At 47.9% G+C, this 12,000-nt stretch overlaps 2 protein-coding genes across 2 annotated transcripts; one reads left to right on the top strand and one right to left on the bottom strand.

The window, feature by feature from the left end:
• Positions 1-6,287: 6,287 nt before the first annotated feature.
• LOC133928461 (REF/SRPP-like protein OsI_017815) lies at positions 6,288-8,873 on the top strand. The gene is made up of 3 exons (XM_062374795.1): positions 6,288-6,519; positions 6,650-6,895; positions 8,205-8,873. The coding sequence occupies exons 1-3, from the start codon at positions 6,469-6,471 to the stop codon at positions 8,652-8,654; spliced, it is 747 nt and encodes a 248-aa protein (XP_062230779.1). The 5' UTR covers positions 6,288-6,468; the 3' UTR covers positions 8,655-8,873.
• Positions 8,874-10,718: 1,845 nt separating this feature from the next.
• LOC133928463 (translocator protein homolog) lies at positions 10,719-11,531 on the bottom strand. Its single transcript, XM_062374796.1, has one exon. It carries the CDS (start codon positions 11,446-11,448, stop codon positions 10,894-10,896), a length of 555 nt encoding a protein of 184 aa, XP_062230780.1. The 5' UTR covers positions 11,449-11,531; the 3' UTR covers positions 10,719-10,893.
• Between the last annotated feature and the right edge of the window lie 469 nt (positions 11,532-12,000).

Here is a 12,000-nt window from a genome sequence, read left to right as displayed (position 1 = left end):
CTCTGATCGCCTAGGAGATTCTAAGGGCTCACGAGCGTGAAGGAAGCAAGGGCTGGATCGCGAGATGGCGTAAAGAGGAGGGTGGGTTGCTCCCCTCCCCCTTTTATACCTCAGAGAATTCAAACGTCTCCTGCCATGGCGCACTCGGCGGGACGGTTTCCTCTATCGACGCAACTACCAGGCGAATCTCCCACAGGTTGTGCGGTGTCAGCGGTTGCCAGGCGTATTTTCCTCGATCTGCCCGGCAGCCGCGCGTGCCCCCCGGCCCATTGTCATGCCCTTCGGGAGTTGTGTGGACGCGCATCCATTCGTCTCCCCGTTGGGCCGTACCAAATGCCCGAATCGAAGGGGCCACCTTCTGAAAGCTTGCCACGTGGAGTCCACGCCGGCCTCAGCCTCGTTCGCGACGAAGGGCCCATCCGCAGTCTCCGGTCCATCGCCTGCCAATGGGCCCGGGGGCTACTGTCGGTGTATCAGGAACCGGAGATCCCTGAGTCCCGAGGCCCGGCCAGCCATCCGCCACATGGTGCCATTCCATGAGGTCCCTCCTAAAAGATGAGAAAAGCTCAAGTCTCGGGAGAAGGTGCTCGGGGTCACAGTCAGTGGTTCCCGAGCACCCCAGTTCCCCGATGATCCACAGAGTCTAAGTACCAGGAAGAAAGTGCTCGGGGGGGGGGGGGGGGGGTGCCCGGTCAACCCCGAGCACCCTAGTCCCCCGATGATCAGAAGAGCTAAGTTCCGGGAGAGAGTGCTCGGGGCTGCGTGCGGCAGCTCCCGAGCGCTCGGTTCCCCGAAGATCCATACAAGAGTGCTCGGGAGATAGTGCTCGGAGCTGCACGTGGCGGCCCCCGAGCACTCGGTTCCCCGAAGGTTCGTGCACGAGTGCTCGGGAGAGAGTGCTCGGGGAGGTGAACAATACCCCCGAGCACCCGGTACCCCGAGGACAAGGATAGGCATTCTCGGGAGAGAGTGCTCGGGGAGGTGAACAGTACCCCCGAGCACTCGGTGCCCCGACGACCCAGAAAGGCCCCCGAGGGACCCGCCGATGAGGTGTCCACCAGTCAGATGTCCGAGGCCGCATTTAATGAGCGTGCGTGGCCTGACATCTCCAACTACTCCCGCCGCGGCGTCAGTTCTTGCCATGTTTTGGCAGAGAGGCGTTGGGCTATTAATTGCACGGGTCCCGTCCCGTATCATCCGGCTTGTCTTGGGATAACATCGCGAGGATCAAGGCGTTCCGTCTGTCGCCCTGTCGTGGCAGAGGAACAAGACAGGGCGGGCACGCCGGGTTGCTCTGCGGCTGCCCGGTGGGCCCTCTCCACGGCGCCCGTTGCCAGGGCATTTATGGTGACAGGTGACCGGGCGTGCGACGCATTTTACACCCCTGGTCACTTCACCCAGAAGAAATGATGACGCTTTTCCCAGTCATGGCGTCTTGAAACTTGTGCCCCCTCCTTCCCGTTCGGGGCATGTCTCGGCCGGCGGATACTTAAAAGAGCCGGCAACACAGAAGAGAGAAACAAAAACAAGAAACCAACACAGGCAATAGGCAACGGACTCACACACATACGAACTCGAGCTCTCTCGGAGAAGACCACGCACAGTCCCATCCGAAGAATAAGGAGCCTCAGGCTCTTAGTTAGGCCAATATTCTTGTAACCAGCAACATCCTTGAGGGACTTCCTCAGGACAGTTATTGCATCCATACAGGAGTAGGGTATTACGCCCCCGTGCGGCCCGAACCTGTCTAAATTTCGGTGCATTTACTTCTTTTTGTATTAGGTCATCACCCCCACCACCGGCCGTTGCATTCATTCCATTTATTTCTCCGACGAATTTATTCAGGATCATCCCCCGGCCGAATCTCTAAAAAGGGGTCTCTCGGGATCCCTGCGACAGGAGTTAATCCTCCGACAAGTACATATGTAAAAAGTTTGTATCAATAATAAAACATTATTTACTATTTCAAGACGACCATCTTGAGTTAAAAAGGTTGATGTGTCAGTATTTTATTTTATTTTATTATTTGAAATGGGAGATGTCGTTGACTATTTTTTGCAAACAGTAGGAGCATCTCCTATTAATTATATATTAATATAAAATATGAAAAGTACATGAACAAATTACCAACAAAAACAAAACAAAAAAAAATCTAAACATGTTATTCTAAAAATGCAAGACATTGATACATTAAATCTACTCTAGAAGCTTTGGCTCGCTGAATAACCCGAGTAAATTCCTTCTTGAAGAAAAACCATATAACTTGGGTGTTAGGAGCAACATCATTAAACACCCAATCATTCCTGATCGACCAGATGCTCCAGCACAAAAGAGTGATGATCTGCATTATTACAAAAGGGACGGCAAGCTTTTTTCTGAAATTTCTGAGATTGTGAGTCAGACTAGCACTAAAATTTAAGCGAAGGTGAAGCAGAGCCCAACAATTCTTTGCAAAGTTACAGGAGAGGAACCAATGGGTGCTTTCTTCTATCTGCAAAATACAGAAATCACAAGTATACGAGACATATACATGTTTTTACGTCGGAGGAGTTCCCTTGTATTGAGCATGTCTTTTAAAAGCAGCTAGACAAAAACTTTATGTTTCATCTGACAGCAAGATTTCCAATTCTATTTGAAGATTGGATGAATTGGTTTATAACCCAAAAGAAATTCATAAGTCTTGTTGACAGAGTAGGAGACATTTCCCCAAATATAGCTCCAAGAGTCATTCTGACAATTAAGATTTAAGAGAGAAAGATGACCTTGGAGATCCTGAAACTGTTGGTAAGCTTGAACCGAAGAGGTAGATTGAAAGCTTCAGAGAGGTTATTCAATTGCGAGACCGCATAAATGGTGATTCTTTCATCTTTGGCAAAAGAAAATAGTTCAGGGAATGTTTGCATAGCAACAAAGCCACCCCATATGTCTTTCCAAAGAAGGACAATACTTCCATTTCCAACGAGAGGAGAAGAAATACCTTTGTAAGTGTTAAGTAGCTTCACTGTATCTTTCCATCAGAAAGACTATTTCCTTGGTGTAGTGTGCAAAGTATCAGACTTATAGTAGTTATCCCAAACAAGGTGAACCCAAGGCAAATACATCTTGCTGTAGAATTTGTGAAGAAGAACCTCATTGTGAGTTGTTAACTTTATTACACCAAGCCCACCTTCCTGCCTTGGCCTGCGGATCATCTTCCACGAAGCTAAAGGCGGCTTTTTGCCATTTATGTCTGAACCCCTCCATAAACAATGTCTTCTATAGTTGTTAATTTTCTTTATTACTGTAGAGGAAATTTTAAGAGTACATATGTAAAAAGTTGGCAGCAATGATAAAACATTATTTACTATTTCAAGATGACCAGCTTGAGTTAAAAAGGTTGATGTGCATATCATTCTTCTTTCAGCCCTTTTAATGAGGGGCATGGAATCTTCCAATCTAGGTTTAATGAGACTCAAAGGTAACCCAAGATAAGTGAAGGGTAGAGTCCCTTTATAACAATTAAAAGTCCTTGATAGAATCTTCATTTTCTCATCTGGGATATTTATATGAACCATGAAAGATTTACTGTAATTTACTCTTAACCTTATTGAGGCAACAAAGGTATTAAGCAGGGCTTTAAGAACAAATAACTACTTTGGATAGGCTTGAGGGACAAGAAGAGTGTCATCTGCATATTGCACCACTAGAAAGTCTTGTTCGATACCACCTTGAATGGGCAGATGTAGCAAACCCAGATGCTTGGCTTTGTTCAAAATTCTCTTAAGGAGATCAGCAGCTAAAACAAAGAGGAGGAGGGAAAGGGGATCACCTTGCCTAACTCCTCTTTTACAATAAAAACTTTACCTAGTACCCCATTTAGCACGACGGATGAGGTTCCAGATTTCAAAAAATCATAAATCCAAGAAATCCAATGTTGACCAAAATCCTTATGAAGAAGAATATCTAGAGTAACCTGATGCTCCACCTTGTCAAAAGCTTTCTCAAAGTCTAACTTTGACAAATATGCAAGTATTCAAAAGACCAAATCAAACAGTTTTGGATGAATCTCTCCTTGATGAATCCATACTGGTTTCTATGAATAAGCTGAATAATAACCTTTTGAAGCCTGTCAGCCAAGATCTTTATGATAAGCTTAATAGATGAGTTAAGCAAAGAGATGGGTATGTAATCTCCAATATGATTTGGGTTGTCCTTTTTTTTGGCACAAGAGTAATGTAAGACCCATTGATGCTTTGAACATTAATATTTCTTTCCCAAAAGTCTTTGGCAGAGATCATAAAAATCCTGAGCAATGGTGGACCAACTTTTTATAAGAAATATTAATGAATCCATCAGGTCCAAGAGACTGATTAGAAGGAAGGCTAGAAATAATCCCGTTAGTTTCATCCTTAGTGAATGGGAGCTCAATCCACCCCAAATCATTTACAGGACTTATTAGGCTAGACAAATCAAAATACATTTGAATAAATTCAAAAGTTCCAAGACGATCTTTGTAGGCATCCCATAACAATTTTGATTTTTCCTCATGAGAGGTATGAATAGTCCCCATAGCATTTGTCATGGTCATAATAGAATTCCTCCTATGCTTGATAGTAGCATTAGCATGGAAAAACTTGGGGCACTCATCACTAAATTTAACCCAATTTAAGCTTCATCTTTGTTTCCAATAATTGTTTTTAGCCAACAAGTGGGCCAAATGTTGCTGAAAATATCCCTAAAATTCCATCCCTACAAAGAGAGATCCCTAAATTTCTCCAAAGTGTCTAGAAGAAGAATAATTAATTTTGTATTGGAGATAGAAGCAGCCAAACTAGAGAGACTTTTTTGCCAGTTCCTAAAGACCCTCCTTAGATTTTTGAATTTTTTCACAATTCCTTTTGCTTTATCAAAATAAGTGATATTTTGGGTTGGGATGGGATGTGATGTTGTTGACTACTAGTCTTATTGGCACCGTTTTTATTTTGATGTATATAACACGATAAAAGAAGACTAAAAAAATTAGATTCACAAAATTTGTACATTTCAATATTTATTTATGAAATTATTAATGCTAAACACATTCAATTAATTATAAAGAAAACAATAGTATTTTATTCATGCACATAGTTTTAACATGTAGATGGAAAGTAATACTAACCTAAAAAAATTGTTTCATATTTTTTTTTGAGTTTTAGATATTTTTCTTTGCATTTTAGTTTTTTTTCAGCAGATTTATTAATATAACTAATATTCATTTCGACACTTTTCAAGAATTTTTCGGAAAAGAAAATTACATATGTATGTATACGTATATGTATATATACATGTACATAACCGGTACGTGGGCCACTACTACAGTAAACTACAGTAGCAGTGAGCTGAGAGATCGCGGATTCTTGACTCAATAGTATATTTACTTGATTACCCTCTCCGGTTCAAAATAAGTAGTGTTTGTGTTGCGTGTAGTTAATTATTTTAAATTTTAGCTACAAATTATTATTATTTATTGAGTTTGGATATTTGAAAATGACATGGATAGATTTGTCTCAAAAAGTACTTCCATAATATTATACTTTTGCAACATTTTATTAATATATTATAGCAAAAAATAGTAGTCAAAGTTGTATTTTGATGACCATGTTAATATTCAAAACGATATTTATTTTAGAAGGAAAGGAGTATATATCTTATCGTTCTTTTCGTTCCTTTAAGTTCAAACTAAATGCATTTCTTATTCAAGATAAAACCTACTGGAATCTTGGTAGATCTAAACTTTTTGGAAGATCAAACCCTAACGCTTAATTGCAAAAAAATGTAAATTATACACACAAAAATATTATCAGATATTGAAACACAGGAAAAAACGTATAGCAGTTCAACAAACCATAAAAATTAGATCACAAGTGATCTTACTGAAATTCTGATTTTTGCCCAAGATACGCTGAACCACAAACCTTTGACCTCCTCTCGAAGCTTCCAAACAAATAAAATCCTGGGTCTAAAAGAACAAATAAAAATCGTTAAAAAAAATTGCCGACAAACCCAGCGGACTGCGGTTCACACCCTCACCGCGTGAACACAAACCGCCCCCACGTCACATCCCACCCCAACTGCGCCGCCCCTCCCACCGACTCGTGGGCCCCACAGAACACCTACCCCACTGTCAGTGAAACAGAATTCACCCCTAGAAGCCGCCACGTCACCACGCGGACGGGAGTCGCGAACCGGTGGAAGCAAACGGGCGCTTCGATTAAGCTCCTTCGCAATTAAGCAATTAAAAAATAAATCCTCCCTATAAAATAATTCGTCAATGAAACAACTAAAAAATAAAGAAATCCTCCGTATAAATTCGCGGCAAGTCTCCTACCTATAAAACAATCCCGATTCCCCACCCCAATCTCTCCTCATCACAAGCCCAAGAAATCCCGCAAAAATCACCAAGAAACAAGCGAAAAATCCCATCTTTCCTCGAATCCGCGGAGAGCAACCATGGCCGAGTCCGCCAACGACGCCCCGATCGCCAGCAACCAGCCCGCCACGGTAAGCGACGGTTCTTGTTTCCTTGCGTTTCTTGATGCCTTGCGGTGTTGAATTGGTTGGTTCTGTCGCCGTTTCTTGGATTCTTATGGGTGTGATGTTGGTTTTGGGTGGGGGTTCCTTGTGTGCGCAGGAGGAGGAGGTGACGGTGGAGAGGGCAACGGAGGAGGAGAGGCTGAGGTACCTGGAGTTCGTGCAGCAGGCGGCGGCGCAGGCGCTGGTGCTGGCGGCGGCGGCGTACGCGTACGCCAAGCAGGGCGCCGGGCCGCTCCGCCCGGGTGTGGACCACGTCGAGGGCACCGTCAAGGCCGTCGTCGGGCCCGTCTACGACCGGTTCCACGCCGTGCCGCTCGACCTCCTCAAGTTCCTCGACCGCAAGGTATAATCCCTGATTCGATTCGATTTCTTGGTGGTGTAAATTTGATTACTTGAAATAATTCGGTGCAACAAATTAGTTGTTAAATAAGTTCAATCCCCCATGACATGCGCCCCTAAATTTGCGGCGGAGTGAATTTTTCGGGGTGACATTTGTGAATTTAGCCATGTTGTTAGAGGGTTTGGATAGATAGTTTCGTAGGCTGTCTGAACTATTGGGACGATTGTTCTTATTCTGACTTAGTTTCAGAGTGCGGATGTTTAGTTCTTAAGGTCTTTGGGTTGATGTTCTTAGAGGTGGGTGATTGAATCCACCTAGTAGCAACTAGCAAGTTAACTGATGATTCTCGATTGAAAAAAGAAGTGTTAATTGATGATACAGACAAACAAACTTGCATTCAGCCACAACACTGAGACTTTTTTTGAACACAGGGGAACCCCATTTCCATTATGAAATAATGGAATCCAGAGTTACAACCAGCATCTTACAGAAGCATAGAACCGAGAATAGAGTATCAACCGAACCACATACTAACCGAAACTTAGGTAGATAGGAGCCTAAAGCAAATATAGGAAAGAGCCGGGAAACAAGGTAACAGAAATGTATGGTGCCTTATGGCATACTCTATAATAGAACATCAAACAAAAGCCAACGTTGCAGGGAGAAGAAAGCGATCAATTGGCAGTGTTGTCTTCCTCTTGTAGCACCTGGTCTTCATCCGGTTGTCCAGCAGCAATTGGCCATCAGGGTTGGATCTTGGGGGTTGGCGCTGGCTGATAGGATTTCAGTCAGAGTCTGCAAGAGGCCTTGAGCACCATGCAGCAAATCTTCCTTGCTCATATCCTTAAGCAAATCTGCCTAGAATTTGCCACAACACTGAGACTTGCACAAAGTTACCTCAAAACTTCGAGACCACATTAACTAGGTTGCAAGTTAGTACCAGGGAAAACAAACCTTTATCTTTGTACTAAATGCGAGTGGCTTATCAGAAAACTTATGAGAGTGCAATTTCCTTGAGTTCCCCTTTGTTATCATATACATGCTTTGTGGCGATCTGTAGTATTGGTCTAGAGTACCCTTACGATTGGTAAATGATCAGGCGTGAGTGATGTTCCTAGTGTTTATATCAATCATATATATATGCAGTTTAGCAGTGCTGTAATCACTTCATGGTTCAGTAATAACATTTTTCAGTATCCTGCAAATTTGGACACTTGTTCATTGTTCCACAAATCATTTTACACTCGGTTCTTGAAATATCAGATTTGTGTTCCAAGACTTATGGTTTTGCATGTCCTGTTCGTCCTTGCAGGTCGGTGAGTCTGTCGAGGAGCTGGACCGTCGCGTCCCGCCGGTGGTGAAGGAGGCCCCCACCCTCGCCCGCTCGGCAGCTGCTGAGGTCCGCCAGGCTGGTCTCGTGGGCACAGCCACGGGCCTCACCAAGTCGGCCATCGCCCGCGCCGAGCCGAAGGCCCGGGAGCTCTACACTCGCTACGAGCCCATGGCGGAGCGCAGGGCCGCTGAGGCCTGGGTCGCCCTGAACCGCCTCCCGCTGGTGCCGTCGGTGACTAGGGCCGTGCTCCCCACTGCCGCGCAGCTGTCGGCTAGGTACAACTCCGCCGTGCGCGACGGCGCCAAGCGCGGCAACACGGTCGCCACGTACCTCCCGCTGGTGCCTACCGAGAGGCTGGCCAGGGTGTTCGGCTGCCCCACGGCCGACGCGGCACCGGCGCCGGAGATGCAGCCCATCCCGTCGCAGTAGAGATGGAATGGAACCGCTGAACGTCTGAAACTACATTGCCGTTACATATAGCAGTGGTATGGTGTAGTGGTGAGCTTCTGTGTGTCATGGGGTGAATCGAAGTTTGTAGGTGTGGTTGGTGCTTTGATATGCACCTGGAGGTGACTTGTTTTGTGTTGTTATCTACTACTGTGGTAATGCACCACCTTGTCGGAATAAATTTTAGCAGTGTTTTGTGAACCTTTGCGTGTATATTGACGTCCATTAGGAACTAAGTCTAGTTTAATTGATTGAGGTACAGATGTATGTTTAGATCATTTAATTTTGGGTTTTTTTGACTCAAATTTGGATGTCTATTTCTTTTTATTCACAATGTTATTTAGTTCCTCTTTGGTTGAGTTTTTTATATGAGTATGTCTAGCCATATGTTAACAGATTTTAAGGATAAAATCTATCAAATTTCCATCTATCTAACCCTGATCCTCTACCTCACTTCTGCCCTGTCGTCGCCGCCTCTCATTTTCACCACCTTCGCGCGCTACCTCCCCACTGCCTCAACTTTCCTTCGTCGCCTGTCCTCTCTCCACCCCCCTCCCTCCGTCGTGCTCTACGAGCTCCTTCGCCTTCACCCTCTCTCCGTCACGCTCTGCGAGCTCCATCACCTTCACCGTCACCCCACCCGACTCCAGCGACGCCACCGCATGCAACTGTCGCGCCGCCACTAATATTCAATCCCGACGCCCCCATCGCTACCAAAGACCAACCGGTCGTCCCCTACCACTATGGCGGGTGGCGCTCCTGCCGCCTCGCCATCCCACCCACCACCTGCCACCACTGTCAGACCGGCAACCTCCCTGAGCCTCCCTCTAAGCCGACAATCCTTAAAATCTCAAAAATCCAAACCTGAATTTGAAACCCTAACTCTAACCTTAACCTTGCCATCACCGAAGAACAATACGTCGCCGGAGGTAATGCACGCTTCCCAGCTCGCAGAGGCTGATAAAGTCGAGGGTGAGCTCCTCGCCGACGTGCACGTAGCACGCGCCGCCGCCCCAGCCACCGCGGAATGAGACGAGCACGGTGACAGGGGAAAAAAAATCTTGAGGAATCATTCCGCGGCACGGTGACACGGGCAGAGTGGACGGCCAACCTCATGAGCTTTCTCTGGCCGGCGCGCCACGACGCGCTCGACCCGCGCCCAGATGCCAAGGCCGAGTCGGGCTTCCTCAACCTCTACACCTCGTCTGCAGCGGCGGGCAAGACGAGGAGCTGCCGCCGGAAGCAGCTGCTCCTCAGGTGTCCCGCCTCATCGCGTCGTGCTCCGGGGACGAGGACGGGAGCGTCACCCTGGCCGGGCACAGCATGGGCGGTGCTCCCCGTCTCCGTGTTCTGCTTCGGCGGGCCTCGCGTCGGCAATGCGGCTTTCTTGATGCTCTTCATCCATTTGAAGTTAGAGTTGGTGATGGATGTGCTCAACGCACTCTACCGCAAGGCGGTTTACTGCTTCCGGTGGGCATCCCCTACCTCGGACTCAGCACCGTGCTTCTCTCTATGCGGCTGACATGATTCCATTCCTTTCACCGGTGCCGACTGATCTATTGCCGGCTAAAGCTGTACTGCAATTCTTTGGCGATGCCTCAGGGCTGTTCACCGATTTCGAGAAGTGCTCAAGCTGTTCAACAATTTCGATGTGGCGAGGAACATTTGCAGGTGAGGATCGAGAAGTTGTTTTCCCTGCCAAATCATCGACTTCCCCTGCACCTACCTTGGGTTGCCGCTCTCGGTCCGTCGGCTCCGCGAAGCTCACCTGCAACCGCTGGTGGACAGGGTCGGCCGTCGCATCCCGGTATGGAAGGGAAGACTGATCATCCCAGTTCCAGATAAGCTGATCCGGGATGTCCTCGCTATTTGTTCCGCTTGTTTCTCTCTCGGTTTCTGTTGCCAACACAAGGTCTTTCCCATCTGTTGTTCGAAACGGAGCGATTTGCGCGAAAAGAATGGTGCTTTGACATCTCCCATGCGATCGAATCGAAATTGAGGCCTAAGCCGATTCTTTCAAGGAACAGAGTAACACACAACACCACCTTGTATCTTCACACGCATTTACGTAGTAGTAGTAGAAGTAGAAGCGTTATACAGTACAGAGAGAGAGAGAGAGAGAGAGAGAGAGAGAGAGAGAGAGAGTTGGCGCACACGATCGAACACTCAAGACACTACACGAGAAGATGAGATCAAGAGAGAGGCCAGCTCGTCGATCTGTTCAGAGCATCTTGTAGTTGATGACTGCGAGGAGCACGGCCCAGGCGACGCCGGCCTTGGCGAGGTCGCCCGCGACGGGGTTCACGCCGCCGAACCCGCGCGCGCACGCCACGGCGCCCGCCGCCATCGCCGCGCAGCACGCCAGCCCCGCCCCTGCCGCGCCGTGGCCCAGCACCAGCGGCGCCCACGCCAGAGCGGCCCCGAGATGCGCAGCGAAAGGGGCCAGCGTGGCGCCCGGGCGCGCGTGCAGGCCGCCCTCCGCCCACGCCATCCACGCCGCCAGCGCCATCACCGCCTCCGCCGCCACCGACCCGGCCCGCACGACCGCCACTGTCCGCGCCTTCGCGTTCGAGGAGGATCCGGAGGCTAAGAAGGACAAGGCGGTGAGCCCGGCGGAGAGGGACACCGCGGCGGCGAGCGACCGGAGGCCGCGGTTGGCCCGGCCCGGCTTCTTCGTGTCCCGGCTCGCGCCGACGACGGCCGGCGCGACAGTCGTGTTGTCGTCGTCCCTGGTGGCGACGCGGTGGGTGAGGCCTTCTTGGGCGGTGCCCGCCATGGCTGGTGGTTCGATCTTGCGGTGGATGGTTGGTTCGCGAGCGCGGTGGTCGAGCACCGTGAGAGGAAGAAGCGGTCTAAATACGCGCGAGGCTCGCTCGAGCGACGACACGTGTGGCGAAGAGGTGCCATCGGGAGGTGGCACGTGTCAGAGGACGTCCCTAAACTATGCCGTCGATGCCTCGTTGGCCAGGTGACAGAACCGACGAAGGGAAGGGAGCTTCTGGAGCAGAGGTGACTGGGTTGACTGTTGAGGACGCCGGACCCGGACTCGTGTAGGAACAAGAAGAAATGATCTCTCTCTCCTATCACAACCTTCTCGTCTGCAACGAGAGGAAGAGAGAGAATCTATTCTCTTAGCTTCTTTTTTTTAAAAAAAGGCAAGCATCTCGGCTTTCTTTGAAGACTCGTTCGACCCTTGGAGCTTTGTTAACTGATCTAGGGTTAGCTCCTTGTCTATTCTCTTAGCTTAATCCACACTTATCAAATTTACTGCTCAAAATATTAACATTGCTCACATATGTAGCTCTTTTTAACTTACAAGACTTGTCTA

Source organism: Phragmites australis, chromosome 9 (assembly GCF_958298935.1).
Source record: "Phragmites australis chromosome 9, lpPhrAust1.1, whole genome shotgun sequence".
Lineage (NCBI taxonomy): Eukaryota > Viridiplantae > Streptophyta > Magnoliopsida > Poales > Poaceae > Phragmites > Phragmites australis.
Note: the sequence above shows the minus strand (reverse complement) of the source record. Positions and strands in the feature narration are given on the sequence as shown.

What these genes read in the sequence shown, in the direction of transcription:
- LOC133928461 (XM_062374795.1), top strand. Translation starts at nt 6,469, where the DNA reads ATGGCCGAGTCCGCCAACGACGCCCCGATCGCCAGCAACCAGCCCGCC. An exon ending in CCAGCAACCAGCCCGCCACG is followed by an intron (nt 6,520 to 6,649) that starts GTAAGCGACGGT and finishes TTGTGTGCGCAG; the next exon opens with GAGGAGGAGGTGACGGTGGA. An exon ending in TCAAGTTCCTCGACCGCAAG is followed by an intron (nt 6,896 to 8,204) that starts GTATAATCCCTG and finishes TCGTCCTTGCAG; the next exon opens with GTCGGTGAGTCTGTCGAGGA.
- LOC133928463 (XM_062374796.1), bottom strand. Translation starts at nt 11,448, where the DNA reads ATGGCGGGCACCGCCCAAGAAGGCCTCACCCACCGCGTCGCCACCAGG.